General features: G+C 41.5%; 1 protein-coding gene across 10 annotated transcripts in view; it reads right to left on the bottom strand.

Moving 5' to 3' along the window:
• FBXL2 (F-box and leucine rich repeat protein 2) overlaps window positions 1-17,983 on the bottom strand; it is a 101,061-nt gene that overhangs the window by 57,455 nt on the left and 25,623 nt on the right. For 8 of the 10 annotated variants that reach the window (XR_014822678.1, XR_014822679.1, XR_014822677.1 and 5 more), the window contains 3 exons: window positions 14,779-14,833; window positions 14,207-14,281; window positions 1,053-1,147 (listed from right to left, as the gene is read on the bottom strand). Coding sequence is in view for 2 of the 10 variants with exons in the window: in XM_021071559.2 (XP_020927218.1) it covers window positions 1,053-1,147; window positions 14,207-14,281; window positions 14,779-14,833 (225 nt within the window). In the remaining 8 variants the exon portion in view is untranslated. The remainder of the gene's footprint in view (window positions 1-1,052; window positions 1,148-14,206; window positions 14,282-14,778; window positions 14,834-17,983) is intronic. The other 2 variants (XR_014822676.1, XM_084987623.1) reach the window with 1 other exon arrangement.

The following is a 17,983-nucleotide window of genomic DNA, read 5'->3' as shown; positions in this document are numbered from 1 at the left end:
GTGATTGATGAATGTATACTGTGGTAATGCTTAAGTCTGCAAGAGGCAAAGTCCAGTCTCAGATTCTAGGGGCAGTCTGTGTCCTAACATAGTTAACCTCAAACAATATCTAAAGCCACCAGGATAAGGACATAAAGATTTTAATTTTGTCCTATCTCAGAAAAGCTCAAACTACATATCCTTTACAGTGAATTGATAACATTCTTGGTAAATAATGGTTATCCAATAAGGGGTGGGCAAGTATCTGGTTGTTTGGGGTATACTGCTAATGATAATAAAATGAATATGATAATCACATCCCATTACGGGTAAGCAAAATTCCAGGTTATGCTAAGGAACTTTTAAAAATAATTATTTTGGGGAGTTCCCATTGTGGCTCAGCAGTTAACAACCTGACTAATATCCACGAGGACGCAGGTTTGATCCCTGGCCTTGCTCAGTGGGTTATGTATCCGGCATTTCCATGAGCTGTGGTGTAGGTCGCAGATGTGGCTCAGATCCTACCTTGCTGTGGCTGCGGTGTAGGCCGGCAGCTATCGCTCCCATTCGACCCCTAGCTTGGGATCCTCCATGTGCCATGAGGGTGGCCCTAAAAAGACAAAACAAAATTATTTTGTTAATTAGTATAATTTAGGTAAGAAGGGAGCCACAACTACGACAAGGAACCTAGGAAGGTGGGAAAGTGAAGAAGGGCCAAGAAGAATGGTGAACTAAGGTCATAATATTATTATGTGCCAGCTCCTACACTCATGTTACTTTATGTGATACCATGACATTCCCATGAAGGAGCTTCAAATGCCTTCACTTTGCAGAGAGAAAACTGACAGCAAAGTGAAATATACTGTCTCAAAGTCACATCCCTGACAACACCGGAGCTCGGTTTCTAGTTCAAGCCTGCTGGCTCCAAAGTTGTGATAGTCTCATTTCTCTACATGAATTGCCAAAGAAAGAATTAAAAAAAAAAAAAGCAAATAATATGCTTGGTTTATTTTTGTTGATGAAAATGTCAGCTACAAGCTGCCATGAGAGTGAGTCACTGTGGACTGACTTACTTCAAGGAGGAATCTCCAACGCCAATGCAGCCTCGCAAGCTGAGCTTCCTCAGGAATCCACCACAGCGCTTTGAGATGTTTTCCACCACTCGACCCTTCAAAATGGAGAAAGTTGGAGAAAATATTGTTTTTCATGCTGCTTATCCAACAGCAGGATAACCTGAAATTTAGGAACTGAATGTGTATTTCCAGGTGTAACAGATACTTTAGAACATTCTTCTAACACCTCACCTTTGCTCCCAGTGTATAAAGGGGGTGCAAGCTCTGAAAAAATGTTTTCAACTAAAGCATGAAGTATTTTTTTAAAAAAATCACACACTACTCTTTGAAAGCCATGACTCTGGAGTCAGGCAGTCCCTAGCCAGGGCTCACAGCTGCACCACCAACTACAAGGCTTTCTGAGGTCAGCTATAGAAACACTGGCTACTGAGAAGAGCTCTAAAACAACGTTGCTTCCGTTGTGGCGCAGCATAAATGGACTAGTATCCATGAGGATGTGTGTTTGATCCCTGGCCTTGCTAAGTGGGTTAAGGATCTGGCGTTGCCCTGAGCTGTGGTGTAGGTCACAGATATGGCTCGAATCTGGCGTTGCTGAGGCTGTGGTATAGGCCTGGGGACTTCTACACACCATGGGCGTAGCCCTAAAAAGCAAAAAATAAAAGTAAAAATAAATTTTAAAAAACCCTATTTAAACACATTTGCTTTGAAAAAGGAACTTGGGCTGGGTGCTGGCAAATACACTAGAGGAAGAAAAAAGAAAATGAACTTTTTTTTGGGGGGGGGGTCTTTTTAGGGCCCCACTCATGGCATAGGGAAGTTCCCAGGCTAGGGGTCAAATTGGAGCTGTAGTTGCTGGCCTACACCACAGCCACACCAAATCTGAGCCATGTTTGTGACCTGCGCCACAGCTCATGGCAATGCCGGATCCTTAACCCACTGAGCAAGGCCAGGGATCAAATCAGCATCCTCGTGTATACTAGCCAGATTCGTTTCCGCTGAGCCAAAATAGGAACTCTGAGAAAATGAACATTGATTAAGCACTTCCACTTTTTTAGGCATGATTTTAATACTTGCGTGTACCTATTACGGCTCATTTAATATTCACAACAAATGCACAGACTACTGCTCCACACTGAAGTAAGGAAGAGTATATTTGGAATCTCTTAGGATGTCTCTTGAAATTAATATGCCCTATGATTAAAGGCAAAGGAAAATTGCAAGCCAATCCAAGCAGGACTACTCATGGCTTCAGGAATGATGGTCTGGGTCACTCCACCAGGTAAGGAGCCACGACAAGCTGAGGTGTTTGCTGAAGACAAAGAGAACACACTGAGTGGGTAGGAGGTAGTTATAAATACCAACTCTGGGAGTTCCAGTGTGGCTCAGTGGTTAGCAAACCCGAGTGGCATCCAAGAGGATTCGGGTTCCATCCCTGGCCTCACTCAGTGGGTTAAGGATCTGGTGTTGCCGTGAGCTGTGGTATAGGTCGCAGATGTGGCTTGGATCCTGTGTTGCTGTGGCTCTGGCGTAGGCCAGCGTCCTGATTGGATCCCTAGCCTGGGAACCTCCATATGCCGTGGGTATGGCCCTAAAAAGACTCAATAAATAAATAAATACCAACTCTGACCACATGACCAGTTACAAAAATAAGAACTATACTTGTCATGAGTGTTTTCTCCCTATTTTGTTATGAATGTGTGTATACAACAAACATTTTTGTTTTCTTTCCTCTCTTATCCCCTTATCGTATAAGATGTATTAACATTGTATCATAGTATTTAAGTATTGTCAGTTCTACATCACAGTACTTAAAGCACAGGACATCAAGGAGAGTGAATATCACTCTAGGACTTTACCTTCTCTTCTGAGGAAGGGGTTAGTTTGGTTTCGGTTGTACATTGGATAGTTGTATCATATTAAGTATGGTTTAAGAAGATGCATGTGGGTGCCAAGTTGACAAGAGGTGAACTTTTAATCATCAATTTTATGTGTCAACCTGACTGGGACATAGAGTGCCCAGACTTTTGGCCAAACATTCTGAGTATCGTCTGCAAGGGTTTCTGGATGAGACTGGCATTTCAATCAGTGGACTGAGTAAAGCATACTGCTTTCCCTAGCGTGGGTGGGCCGCATCCTGAAGACCTGTCTAGAACAAAAATGCCTGAGTGAAAGGATACTCTTCTTGCCTTACTGCTGAGCCAGACTAGCTGTTTTCTGGACTTTGGACTTGAACAGCAATTCCTCTTGGGTCTTGCAATTGCCAGCTTTCAGAGTATAATTTACACCACTGGCTTTGTTGGTGGAGCTACATATCAGCTCTCTTGGTTTCCAGGTTGCTAGCTGCAAATCTGGGGGCTTCTCAGCTTCCATAATCACATGATCCAATTCCTTTTTTTTTTTGGCCATACCCATGGCACACAGAAGTTCTAGAGCCTGGGATCAAACCCACACCACAGCAGCGACCCAAGCCACAGCAGTGACAATGCCAGATCCTTATCCCACTGAGCCATGAGGGAATTCAGACCCAATTCCTTATAATAAATCTCTGCCTTTACCTATGTACACACATAACCTTTGTTTTGTTGTTGTTTATCCATTCCACATATACTAGTTTGCATCTGCTAATCTCGAACTCCTAGTCCCTCCCTCCCTCCTCCCCCTCAACAATCACAAGTCTGTCCCTTATGCCTGTAAGTCTGTTTCTGTTTCATAGATAAGTTCATTTGTATCATATTTTATGTTCCACATATAAGTGATATCATATATACACACATATTACTGGTTCTGTTTTTCTGAAGAATCCTAATACAGGTTGAATCCATTATCTTCATTTCACAAGTAAAGAAATTAAATGGTTAAACTGCCAAGGTCACACTTTAGTAATTAGTAGGGCTGTAGTTGATATGACTCTAAAACCTGTGTGCTTTGCATAACTACCACCTTCACAAGGGAGGAAACATTGAAAAGGTCATCTTGTTTCATTTTTAATATTATGATCCTAACTTTATAAAAGAGAGATGTTGACACTGAACTGTAAGCACTAAGAATTCACTAGGACACATCAAACCACAGGATCACAGAAGCAGGGCTCACATATACTATATCTGGTTAACAGCTTAATTAAGCTGAGAATCCAAATTCTGCAACTGCTGGTGGCTTTCTCTATGCTTTCTTGAGTCTTACCTAAGTTAATAATTAGTTTTTGAATCAAAACTCAAGACATCTGTAAAATAAATTTCTGTCAGTGGGAGGAAAAAAGATTATGACTTGGAAATCCAACATAAATATTTCAGTACTGAATAAAACAGCAAAAACAACTTGACACCAACGCCTACAAGTGGAGCACACCATCAATTTTCTCCATTTCAAGTCAGTCACATTTATAAAAACTTCCTGTTCTTCCTTTCTTTGGAATAAAAGTTTTTATACTGGAGTAAAATTATATTCAGAATTTTCCACTCTACTGTTTCCAACTAAGAAGAAAACAATAAGCAAATCTTTTCCAATACAAAATTTGAGTCGAGGACTCTGCATAACATCTACTAGAGAGTATATTGTAAGGGTTTTGTTTGTTTTGCTTTTTTAGGGCCACACCTGTGGCATATGGAGGTTTGCAGGCTACGGGCTGAAATGGAGTTGCAGCTGCTGGCCTTTGCCACAGCCACAAAAACGACAGATCTTAACTGCGTCTGCAACCTATACCACAGCTCATGGCAACAAAAGATCCTTAACCCACTGAGCAGGGCCAAGGATTGAACCCATGTCCTCATGGATACTAGTTGAGTTCGTAACCTACTAAACCACAAAAGGAACACCTTCTATCCTATCCTATCCTATCCTATTCTATGCCACACCTGCAGTATATGGAAGTTCCTAGGCCAGGGACTGAATCTGACTGTGACTTATGCCGTAGTTGCAGCAATGCCAGATCCTTAACCTGCTGTACAACAATGGGAACTCCTATACAGCATTTTAGAAAGAAGGGTTTTGCAGAAAAACAGGGCCTGACAGAGGGACCCCTGGATTTATGACTTTCAGACAACATATTACTTGGTTATTTCTCATTTTTGCCCAGTAGACTCTTTAGTAACCATGAAGACACTGACAACAAAACATTCAACTTTGAAAAGCATGGAAAACACCTAGACCCCAGAGAAACAAACCTACTCAGGAGAGAGATGCTCAAGGACAGGCTCAGTGCACACCTGCCACCTGAAATGCTTTATTCTGACTTTTCTTTGAAATTCAGGTCATGAAACCCCACAGTTCAAAGTACCTACTCTCTCCTCTTACTGGGTAAGTGACTTTGGCTAAGTTTTTCTAACTTTTCTGCCTCAATTTCTTCAATGTGATGTTTCTGAAATGATCAAATGAATTAACACATGTGAAGGGCTTAGGAAAGTGCCCAGTACACAGTACATACTGTTATATGACAGTCCTGATTCTTGGCACCTTCTCTTTTCTCTCAACAGATCCATAAATCACCATTTTTGTCCCCTCACAATGAATTTGAGACCACGAGTTTATCCATGCTTCCAGGGTGAGTATCCAGAGGGTCCTTTTAATGTCTGTGGGTGGCCCCAGACTTGGTTTATAATCCAACCTGGACTCAAAGTGGTAGCCCCCAGGAGGAATTGAATAGTATTAGACCATATTTTTCACTTGTGGTTCTCTACTTAAGTGCTGAACCATAAGCTGGTTTCTCCTCTAGTGGAAATACTCAAGAATTTCTGAAGTGAGTGTGTTTCTATGGCTTTAGTCAGTAGTCACCTAAAATTATGAAATCAAATAATGCAGAAGGTAGTGATATTTACTTGTGATAATATTTTTTTAAATATCTGAATTAAAAGTTTTTTATGTGACTTCCAAAAAGCTATAGTTTGGAAAAATCAAAGAAAACTGAGGAGACAATAAAAAAACCACAGAAGAAAAAAAACTATTTCTAAAAATTTTTTTTAAAAGTCTCTTCTGGAGTTCCCATTTTGGCGCAGCAGAAACAAATCCAACTAGGAACCATGAGGTTGTGAGTTTGATCCCTGGCCTTACTCGGTGGGCTAAGGATCCAGCTTAGCCGTGAGCTGTGGTGAAGGTCACAGATATGGCTTGGGTCTGGTGTTGCTGTGGCTGTGACACAGGCTGGCAGCTATAGCTCCAATTCAACCCCTAACCTGAGAACCTCCGTATGCCGCAGGTGTGGCCCTAAAAAGTAAAAAAAAAAAAAAAAAAAACCACTCTTCTTTAGATTATAGCTAGAAACTTCCCTAATATGGGAAAGGAAGCATTTATTCAAGTCAAGCAAGCACAGAGTCCCATGTAGGATAAACTCAAGGAGGAACATGCCAAGACATACTAATCAAATAAACAAAAATTAAGTACTAAATCGGAGTTCCCGTCGTGTCTCAGTGGTTAACGAATCCGACTAGGAACCATGAGGTTGTGGGTTGGATCCCTAGCCTTACTTGGTGGGTTCAGGATCCGGCGTTGCCATGAGCTGTGGTGTAGGCTGCAGACGCGGCTTGGATCCCACGTTGCTGTGGCTCTGGTGTAGGCCAGTGGCTACAGCTCCGATTCAACCCCTAGCCTGGCAATCTCCATACGCCGCAGAAGCAGCCCTAGAAAAGGCAAAAAAACAAAAAAAAAATTAAGTACTAAAAAAGAAAAGATTAAAAGCAACAAGAGAAAACAACAAATAACATACTCAAGACCCATAAGGTTATAAATTGATTTTTCAACAGAAACTCTATAGGCTAGAAGGGAGTGACATGATATATTTAAAGTGATGAAAGCAAAAAACCTTCAACCAAGAATATTCTACTGAGCAAGGCCCTTATTCAGATTCAAGAGAGAAATCAAAAGCTTTACAGACAAGCAAAAGCTAAAAGAATTCAGCACCACTGCAGTTCCTGTCATGGTTCAGCGAAAATGAATCTGACTACTATCCACTGGGAGACAGGTTCGATCCCTGTCCTCGCTCAGTGGATTAAGGATCCAGTGTCGCTGTGAGCTGTAGTGTAGGCTGAAGACGTGGCTAGGATCTGGCGTGGCCCAGGGTGGTAGCTGCAGCTCCAATTCAACCCCTAGCCTGGGAACCTTCATATGCCACAGGTGCAGCCCTAAAAAAAAAGTAGGAAATCAACTACAGACAAATATGATTATCAAAACCAACAACTGTGAGGAGAGAACAAATGCAGAATATTGAAAACACATTTAAAATTAAGAGATCAGCAACTCAAAACAATTGTGTGTGTGTGTGTATACACATATGTATATATAGAATGCTACATCAAAACATCATGGGGGGAGTTCCTGTTGTGGCTCAGTGGTTAATGAATCCGACTAGGAACCATGAGGTTGCAAGTTCGATCCCTGGCCTTGATCAGTGGGTTAAGGATCCAGTGTTGCCGTGAGCTGTAGTGTAGGTCACAGACGCGGCTTGGATCCCAAGTTGCTGTGGCTGTGGTGTAGGCCAGTGGCTACAGCTCCGATTAGACCCCTAGCCTGGGAACTTCCATATGCCTTGGGTGCAGTCATAGAAAAGACAAAAAAAAAAAAAAAAAAAAAAAAAAACACCCTCATAGGGGAGGTTAAGAACCCTACTGATTAATATTCACGAGGATTTGACCCCTGACCTTGCTCAGTGTGTTAAGGATCCGGGGTGCCACAAGCTGTGGCACACAGGCCACAGATATGGTTTGGATCCAACGTTGCTGTGGCTGTAGCAGAGGTTGGCAGCTGCAGCTCCCATTCGACCCCTATCCTGGGAGCTTCCATATACCACAGGTATGGCCCTAATCACACACACACACACACACACACACACACACACACACACACACACCCCTCATGGGAACCATAAACCAGAAAACTACAATAGACACACTCATAAAAAAGAAAAAGCAACTCAATTACAACACTTAAGATAATCATCAAATCACATGAGAACAGAATAAAAGAGGAAAGGAAGAAAAAAATTCCAACAATAACTAATACGAACAATTAAGAGGGAGTTCCCGTCGTGGCTCAGCAGTAACAAACCCAACTAGTATCCAAGAGGACGCAGGTTCAATCCCTGGCCTCACTCAGTGGGTTAAGGATCTGGTGTTAAATGCTATAAAATTGAGTTGTAAGGATCGTTCTACAACTATAAATGTAATAAAATTCATTGAGTTAAAAAAAAAAAAAAAGAAGGACCTCTCGTTGCCATGAGCTGTGGTGCAAGTCGAAGACACAGCTCAGATCTGGAGTTTCTGTGGCTGTGGCATAGGCCAGCAGCTACAGCTCTGACTCAACCCCTAGCCTGGGAACTTCCATATGCTGTGGATGCAGCCCTAAAAAAATTTTTTTTTAAATTTTTTTAAAGTAAAAAAAAAAAAAAAAAAAAAAAAAAAAGACTGGCTAAATAGATACAAAAACAAGACCTGTATATCTGCCATTTACAAGAGATCCACTTCAGATCTAGGGACGCACACGTGAGGGAATGGAAGATATTCCATGCAACTGGAAATCAAAGAGGTAGCAATGCTCATATCAGAAAAAACAGGCTTTACGTCTTTTTTAAATTTTTTTATTATTTTTGTCTTTTTAGGGCTGCACCACAGTCACAGCAACTCGGGATCCGAGAAACACCTGTGACCTATACCGCAGTTCTTGGCAATGCCAGTTCCTTAACCCACTGAGCGAGGCCAGAGATGGAGCCTGCGTCCTCATGGATGCTAGTCAGATTCTCTTCCACTGAGCCGTGACAGGAACTCCAGAAAAAATAGACTTTAAAACAAAGAATGTGACAAGAAACAAGGAAGGACACTACCTAATGATCAAGGCATCAATCTGAGAAGACATAACAACTGTAAATTGTCATGGAGCAACCACAATATATAAGGCAACTGCTAACAGCCATAAAAGGAGACATCAACACTAACACAGTAATAGTGCAGGATTTTAACAGCCCACTTACATCAACAAATCATCCAGACAGAAATTCAATAAAGAAACACAGGTCTTAAATAACACATTAGCCCAGATAGATTCAATTAATATTTACAGAACATTCCATCTGAAAGCAGAATATACATTCTTCTCAAGGGCATATGGAACTTTCTCCAGGACAGATCACATCTTGGGCCACAAATCGAACCTTGGTAAATTTAAGAAAACTGAAATCATACCAAGATTTTTTTCTGAGCATAACACTATAAAACTAGAATTCAACCACAAGGAAAAAACTGCAAAAAAACACAAACAGGGAGTTCCCATCATGGCTCAGCAGTAACGAACCTGACTAGTATCCACGAGAATGCAGGTTTGATCCCTGGCCTCACTCAGTGGATTAAGGATCCAACATTGCTATGAACTGTGGTGTAGGTTGCAGATGTCGATTGGATCTGGCGTTACTGTGGTGTAGGCCAGCGGCTACAGCTCTGATTCCACCCTAGCCTGGGAACTTCCATATCCTATGGGTGAGACCCTAACAAAAAAAAAGGGGCAAAGAAAACCCCACAAACACATGGAGGCTAATCAATGTGCTATTAACAATCACTGGATCACTGAAGAAATCAAAGAGGAAATCAAAAAATACCTAGAGAAAAATTACAATGGAGACATGATGTTCCAAAACCTATGGGACACAGCAAAAGCAGTTCTAAGAAGGAAGTTTATAGCAATAACAATCACCTCAGGAAACAAGAAAAATCCCAAATAAATAACCTAACCTTGGAGTTTCCTGGTGGCTCAGTGGGTTAAGAACCTGGCATTGCCACTGCTGTGGCTCTGGTTACAGATGTGCCACAGGTTCAGTAGCTGGCCTGGGAACTTCTGTATGCCACAGGTGCAGCAAGAACAAAATAAAACAAAACCAACCTAACCTTACACCTAAAGCAACTAGAGAAAGACAACAATAAAAGCCAAAGTTAGTAGAAGAAACCATAAAGATCAAAACAGAAATAAACAGAGATAGAGACAAAAAAAATAGAGAAGATCAATGAAGCTAAAAGCCGGTCCTTTGAAAGAATAAACAAAACTGATAGACCTTTAGCCAGATTCATCAAGAAAAAAAGGGAGATGGTTCAAATCATTAACATTAGAAATGAAAAAGGAGAAATTACAAGTGACACCACAGAAACACAAAGGATCATAAAAAACTACTACAAGCAACTATATGCCAATAAAATATACAATCTAGAAGAAATGGGCAAATTCTTACAAAGGTACAACCAACCTTCCAAGACTGAACCAGGAAGGAACAGAAACATGAATAGAACAATCACAAGTACTGAAATTGAAACTGTGATTTTAAAACTTCCAAAACACAAAAGTCCAGGACCAGATGGCTTCATAGGCAAATTCTATCAAACATTTAGAGAATAGTTAACACCTATCTGATAGGTTTCCAGGAGGGTGGAGACAGACCCCTCCCCCCCACCTCTCCCCTCACATGACTGTTTACCTTGGAGACCTGCTGCGGACATGGGCACAGCCCAGCACAAGATCTACAGCCCTTCCCAGAATGTGGAGCATAGATTAACCACCTACAAGGATTCACTGCCCTCTGTCACTGGACTCGACCACCTATCCCTCCCTACCTAAACCTCCCTTGACCTTCCCCTCTACCTCCTTCATCTTTCCTGCCATGAACTCCATCCAGCCACAGATCCTTCATAAGCCTAGCACCTCCTCACAGTCAGGACTGGCACCATCTTGAGCTCAGCCCATGCCCCTCTGATGCCTTAATAAATCTCTTTTGCTTTACCAACTAGGCCTTGCGTGTTTCTTCCTCAGCAAACCTAACACTATCCTTCTGAAACTCTTCCAAAAAACTACAGATAAAGGAACCTCCCAAGCTCATTCTATAAGGCCACTAACACTCTGATACCAAAACCAAACAAAGACACCACGAAAAAGAGAAAATTACAGGCCAATATTATCAATGAACATATACACAAAAAATTTTCAAATTCTCAAATTACTAGCAAAACAAATCCAACAATACATTAAAAGGATCACACACCATGGATTTCTTATGCTGCAGTGGGTTTCAATGCCTGGCTCAGTAACTTCCCTATGCCACAGGCACGGACAAAAAAAAAAAAATAGCATACACCATGATAAAGTGAGGTTTATCCCAGGAATGCAAGGATTATTCAATATCCGCAATCAATCAGTGTTATACACATTAACAAATTGAAGAATAAAACCCATATTATCATCTCAAATAGATGCATAAAAAGCTTTTGACAAAATTCAACGCCCATTTATGATAAAAACCCTCCAGAAAGTGGGCACAGAGGGAACCTACCGCAACACAATAAAGGCCATATATGACAAACCCACAGCTAACATCATTTTCAATGGTGAAAAGGTGAAAGCATTGCCTCTAAGATTAGGAACAAGATAAGGATTTCCACTCTCATCACTCTTATTTAGCATAGTTGTGCAAGTCCTACCCACAGTAATCAGAGAAGAAAAAGAAATAAAAAGAATCCAAATTAGAAAAGAAGTAAAACTGCTGTTTAGCCAAGACATGGAAACAACCTAAATGTCCATTGACAGAGGAGTGGATAAAGAAGATGTGGCACATGTACACAATGGAATATTACTCAGCCATTAGAAGGAGAGAAATAACAGCATTTTCAGCAACATGGATGGACCTGGAAATTATCATGCTAAGTGAAGTCAGTCAGACAATGAGACACTAACATCAAATGCTGTCACTGACATGCGGAATCTGAAAAAAGGACACACACACAATGAACTTCTTTGCAGAACAGATACTGACTCACAGACTTTGCAAAACTTATGGTTTCCAAATGAGACAGGTTGGAGGGCGGGAGGATGCACTGCATGTTTGGAATGGAAAGGCTGTAAAATTTGGTTGTGATGATTGTTGTACATCTATAAATGTAATAAAATTCATTAGGTAATTTTAAAAAAAAGGAAAAAAAACTGTCATTGTTTGCAGATGACATGATACTACACATAGAAAACCCTGGAATTCCTGCTTTGGTGCAATGGGATCAGCTGTGTCTCTGCAGCACCAGGATGCAGGTTCAATTCCCCAGCACAGACAGTTAAAGGATTTGCACTGCCACAGCTGCAGTGTAGGTCACAACTGTGGCTTGGATCTGATCCCTGGCCAGGAAGCTCCATATACTGAGAGGTAACCCAAAAATAACAACAACAACAAAAAAAGAAAGTCCTGAAGATGTCACCAGAAAACTACTAGAGATCATCGACAAATTCAGTAAAGTTGCAGGAAACAAAATTAATTAATGCACACAAATCTCTTGCATTTCTATACATTAACAATGAAAGATCAGAAAGAAAAATTAAGGAAACAATCCTATTTACCATGACATCAAAGAGAATAAATAAAATATTTAGGAATAAACCTACCTAAAGGGACAAAGATCTGTACTCTAAAAACTAGAAGACACTGATGAAGGAAACAGAAGATGACAGAAACAGATGGAAAGATTTACCATGTTCTTAGATTAGAAGAATCAGTTTTGTCAAAATGACTCTACTACCCCAAGGCAATCTACAGATTCAGTGAAATCCCTATTAAATTACCAATGGCATTTGTCACAGAACTAGAACAAAAAGTTTTTAAATGTCTATGGAAACACAAAAGACCCCAAATAGCCAAAGCAAACCTGAGTGAGAAAAATGCAGCTGGAGGAATGGGGCTCTACAACTTCAGACTGATTCCTCCAGCTCTGTTCTTACCTTTCCAGGGAAATGGGAAGCCCTGAGGTCCCTGCCCCCTTCCAAGCTCAGAGCACAGAAACCTGAGCAGTGGGAAACCCTGTGCCCCACTCCTGTTAGTGCTGCTGCTCCACTGGTTTGAGATGGGACCAGAGACTGATAAGCAGTAAGGAACCCGGAAAAGGAGGTGAAGGGCCTCCAGGACTGGCCGTTAGTTCTTCTAGGCGACACCAGATTAAGTGACTCACAGGAAATCATTTGGGCTCATCTCACTATTAAACACATTCATTTCCTTGTCCATTAAAAAAGACACAATACTTTAATAAAAACGTGATGAACATGCTCCATGGGTAACAATTAAAACACAATTCTACTACTCTAACTGATTTGGCTAAACTGGAAATGAGTAAGATTTTACTAACACTGGGTAAATAATACACTTCAGAATCTCCAGACCTTTAAAACAACACTCTAGACAATTACTATGTGCAATGGTCTTTATGACTCTCCTGTTTCTTTTTGGTTATAACTGGTATTTAATATTAAAGTTGTTTTGAAATAAACTTTTCTCATTAGATCTAGTTTACCATTCTTAAATGAGGATATTTATACATTTCCAGATTAAACATACCAGAACCCTGGAATTACAAAGGCTTTAAAGATTATTTCACTTCTTTATTTTATGATAATAAAGCTGAGGCACTCAGAGGGTGTATGGCTTAAATGGCTGAGCTGGAGTGACATTTCCCGTCTCCAGCCTCATTCCTGGGCCTGTGTTTCTGCCATTTCCCCATCCCCAATCCTGAATTAGAATTCTCAGTGGATCTTTCAGATCAATAAATATCTGTCAAGAGTTTCCTAATATTAAAGCATTGAACCAGGTGTTACCGATGAAGGTGTGAGGCTTTTAAAAGCTGAATGGTAGGAGTTCTCATTGTGGCTCAGCAGATTACGAATCTGACTAGCATGTAAGTTCGATCCCTGGCCTCATTCAGTGGGCTTAGGATCCAGTGTTGCTGCGAGCTGTGGTGTAGGTCGTAGACATGGCTCAGATCCTGCATTATTGTAGCTGTGGCGTAGGCTAGCAGCTGCAGCTACAATTTGACTCCTGGCCTGGGAACTTCCAAATGTCACAGGTGTTGACCCTAAGAAGCCAAAAAAAAAAAAAAAAAAAAAAGGCAGCAGCAGCAGCTGAGTGGTAAAACTCAGATTATAACCATGACAAGAGGGAAAAGTAAAGCAAACATCTGGTCTGACTGATACAAAGCAAAAAGTAAATTACAAACAGAATTTTGGTCTTGATGGATGCAAATACCTTCCAGGTTTTTTTCTTCTCTATTCCACCTTGGCACCTTAATATCAAATCTAAATGAAGCAAAATAAAAAGGCAGGAAAAAGTGAGCAATTTATTTACGTTTTTAAAAAGTCTTTTGTCTAAAACAAGGTTAACTTACCTCTACATCTGTTTGAAAGTTAAAGAGGTCTATTCTTTGCCAGTTGCTTCCATCCAGGGCTAATATGTTCCAAGCCTGGAAAGTTGGGAGGGATTAGGGTGAAAAAGATACATTTATTGAGACTGCTAAAGTAAGTCTTGCTTCATTAAGTTGATAATCAAATGTGGAATTATAACATTGTGTTATGTTAAATATAAAAGGTGACATTTTAATTTTTTTTTTTTTTTGTCTTTTTGCCATTTCTAGGGCCGCTCCCACAGCATATGGAGGTTCCCAGGCTAGGGGTCTAATCGGAGCTGTAGCCGCTGGCCTATGCCAGAGCCACAGCAACGCGGGATCCGAGCCGCGTCTGCAACCCACACCACAGCTCATGGCAACGCCGGATCGTTAACCCACTGAGCAAGGGCAGGGACCGAACCCACAACCTCATGGTTCCTAGTCGGATTCGTTAACCACTGCGCCATGACGGGAACTCCGACATTTTAATTTTTAACCATTTACTTGAACCAAAACTCTTCCTCATTCTAATAAAACTTGGTACTTCTTAATTACAAATCTGGTTAATACCCTACCTTGGAAATCTGTGCACATCGGCACAAAGTTACTATGTCCAAGAAGGAAAATATTCTAGGAAGAAAGGGAGAAAGCACAAAAATGAGATGCTGTTAACATTTTAGAATATTTATAACTTGAAAGTTAAAATCCAGTGCACCATCTGGATGGTCCTAAGTTTTCTCAGATTCCTCAATTCACAACACACAGGTGCACTATAATTTTACATCACTATCGTGAAATAGTAAATGTTTACACATTCCAACACTGTACACTACCAAAGTCCCCCTTAAACAAGAACTCATTAAACTCCTATTTCCCTTCTTCTAACTCATGGACATGGGACAGCAGATCATCACATGTATTCAAAGACCAAGTCTCTCATCTCCCAGGGACTAAGCCTAGTGACAGCTAAACCATTCTAATTTCCATGCCCCTAATACGCAGTGCAAAACTCCTGATTTGGTGGAAGATGTATGAAACAGGTTCCTGCACCTGAAGATCAAATAACACGGCCAATAAAGGTTCGATGATAGGACCCACTTGCTTTTGATGTATTTATTCACTGCACAGAAAGATGGAACTCATTAGTTGGCAAGGTGTATAAGTGATCAGTTTTTTCTGAGCAAAACCAAGCAAATATAAAAGACAGGAAAGGTGGGGAAAAGGAAAAGCACAGAGAAGCAAAGAGAAAGTACACTGATGGAGTTCCCGTCGTGGCGCAGTGGTTAACGAATCCGACTAGGAACCATGAGGTTGCGGGTTCGGTCCCTGCCCTTGCTCAGTGGGTTAACGATCCGGCGTTGCCATGAGCTGTGGTGTGGGTTGCAGACGCGGCTCGGATCCCGCGTTGCTGTGGCTCTGGCATAGGCCGGTGGCTACAGCTCCGATTCAACCCCTAGCCTGGGAACCTCCATATGCCGCAGGAGCAGCCCAAGAAATGGCAAAAAGACAAAAAAAAAAAAAAAAAAAAAAAAAAAAAAGTACACTGACACCAGCAGTTCCCCCAGCAGAAATAGTAGCTGTCAGCATGGCAGGGTCAGAGAACAGGCCTGATGTCCTGGCAGTGGAGACAAGCAGCACTCGTGTGCTATGTGTGCCTCAGTGCTGCGAAGCAGCAGCTGAAAACAAAGAACAGCTTTCCTGAGAGAGGGAGGGTAGATGGGGATGCAGTCAGGGTCAGCAGGGTTTCAATCCCCTTAGTACTAGAAAGCCAATATGAGAGTCTGGGACCGTGTGGAAGCAGGAAGAAGGGGAGAAGGTGAGATGGCCAACGGCCACCTGTAAAATTCTTTAAAACTCTTCAAAGATGACAAAATCAGCAGTGAGTTGAAAAGCCATGGGCTTGGGGAAAATAACTGATCCATAAAACATCAGGGCACTGCAACCTACAAGAAAGCATCCGCAAGGAGCACCACAGGGTTAGCAGTAGCCCAGTTGTATAATACAGGCGCCAACCCTTTTACTGTGAAAAGCCAAGGACAGATGCATAAAGGATATGCTGACCTTAAAAGACGCAATGGAACTTTGTATGTAGGAAAGTGCTCATGGCTAAAAATGTGGGCTTAGGAGTTCCCGTCGTGGCTCTGTGGAAACAAATCTGACTAGTATCCATGAGGACGCAGGTTTGATCCCTGGCCTCAATCAGTGAGTTAAGGATCTGGCATTACTGTGACCTGTGGTGTAGGTCACTGATGAAGCTTGGATCTGGCGTTGCTGTGGCTATGGTATAGGCCAGGAACTATAGCTCCAATTTGACCCCTAGCCTGGGAACCTCCACATGCCATGGGTGTGGCAAATTAAAATAAATAAAATTTTAAAAAATGAAATAAAAGTGGCTTAAAGCCATCTATTAAACATATTTCAGGGTGTTTGCATACCTACATTGCTTTCACAGAACTACATCTTGCCCCACCCTCAGGCCCTCCGGCCTCAAACATCTGTGTTTTGTGCCATATGACCATTCCACCATGAGCCACAATGGTCATAAGCTCACTAAAACCAAGGACCAGGAGTTACCGTTGTGGCTCAGTGGTTAACGAATTCGACTAGGAACCATGAGGTTGCGGGTTCGATCCCTGGCCTTGCTCAGTGGGTTAAGGATCTGGCATTGCTGTGGGCTGTGCTGTAGGTCGCAGATGCGGCTTGGATCCCCCATTGCTGTGGTCATGGCGTAGGCTGGTGGCTACAGCTCCAATTCGACCCCTAGCCTGGGAACCTCCATATGCCGTGAGAACGGCCCAAGAAATAGCAAAAAGACAAAAAAACAAAACAAAACCAAAGACGAGAGAGAGAACTGAGCATGGTATGGCAGAGTCATGTTTCACACTGAGGCTGGGTTTTAATGTACATGCTGAAGGTAGAAAGCAGTTTGCCTTGAAAACCCCTTAAGAATGTACCACCTAGGTACACACATACCAGTACTGATAATCTTGATGATGCACTATGTGCTAGCCACTGTTTACATTAGTCACTTAATTGTTACAACAATGCCATGAGGTGTTGTTATCATTTCCATTTTATAGGTAAGAACACTGAGTACCTGCCTAGGCCACACAGAAAGAATGCAGCCAGAATCTGAACCCAGGTTGTCCGGCTTGAGAGCCTAAGCCATGACCCTACACAAAGTACCCTAGAAAGTTTAGCACCAGCTATTGTTCCCTCAGGATTGGACTAGATACCAATTCTTCAAATGAACAGCAGACAAAGTAGTTCGTGTTTAGTGAGCATGCTGTATCTTAGATTCGACAATCACACTAACTCAAACAAGAGGTTAGATATTTGGATATAAGTCAGAACCAACAGCTGAAACTTAAGTTTACACTTCCCATCTCAGGCTCACTACCCAATGTTATGGTTACTGAATGAAAAAGCAGACTGCCTGCATTATTTACATAATCTTCCCCACACCACAATTACATGTAGTGGAATTTGCACAAGTTAAATAGGCGTGATAAGACTCCAAACTGCCGAACTGCAGTCTAAGCAAAATTCTGAATCATATTTAAAGAATAAAATTAATGCTCTGAATGACAGAGCCTGGCAAATGGCAATTGAAACAAGAGATAGCTAAAGGAGTTAGTGTACTGGGAAAGAGGCTCTGGCCCTTCCAAAACATTTTTTTTTTTCTGGAAATTGCTTCCTATCTCAAATGTAATAACTCTTTTATCAGGAAAGCACTGAAAAAAGCAACTTGGTTATAAATAAATACATACAGGGTTATAT

The sequence above is a fragment of the Sus scrofa genome, chromosome 13, assembly GCF_054392235.1.
Source record: "Sus scrofa isolate SSC_HxYL_T2T_F1_AM1 chromosome 13, Sscrofa_HxYL_maternal_Yorkshire_Landrace_v2.0, whole genome shotgun sequence".
Taxonomy (NCBI): Eukaryota; Metazoa; Chordata; class Mammalia; order Artiodactyla; family Suidae; genus Sus; species Sus scrofa.
This window is presented reverse-complemented; position numbering and strand designations above follow the sequence as displayed.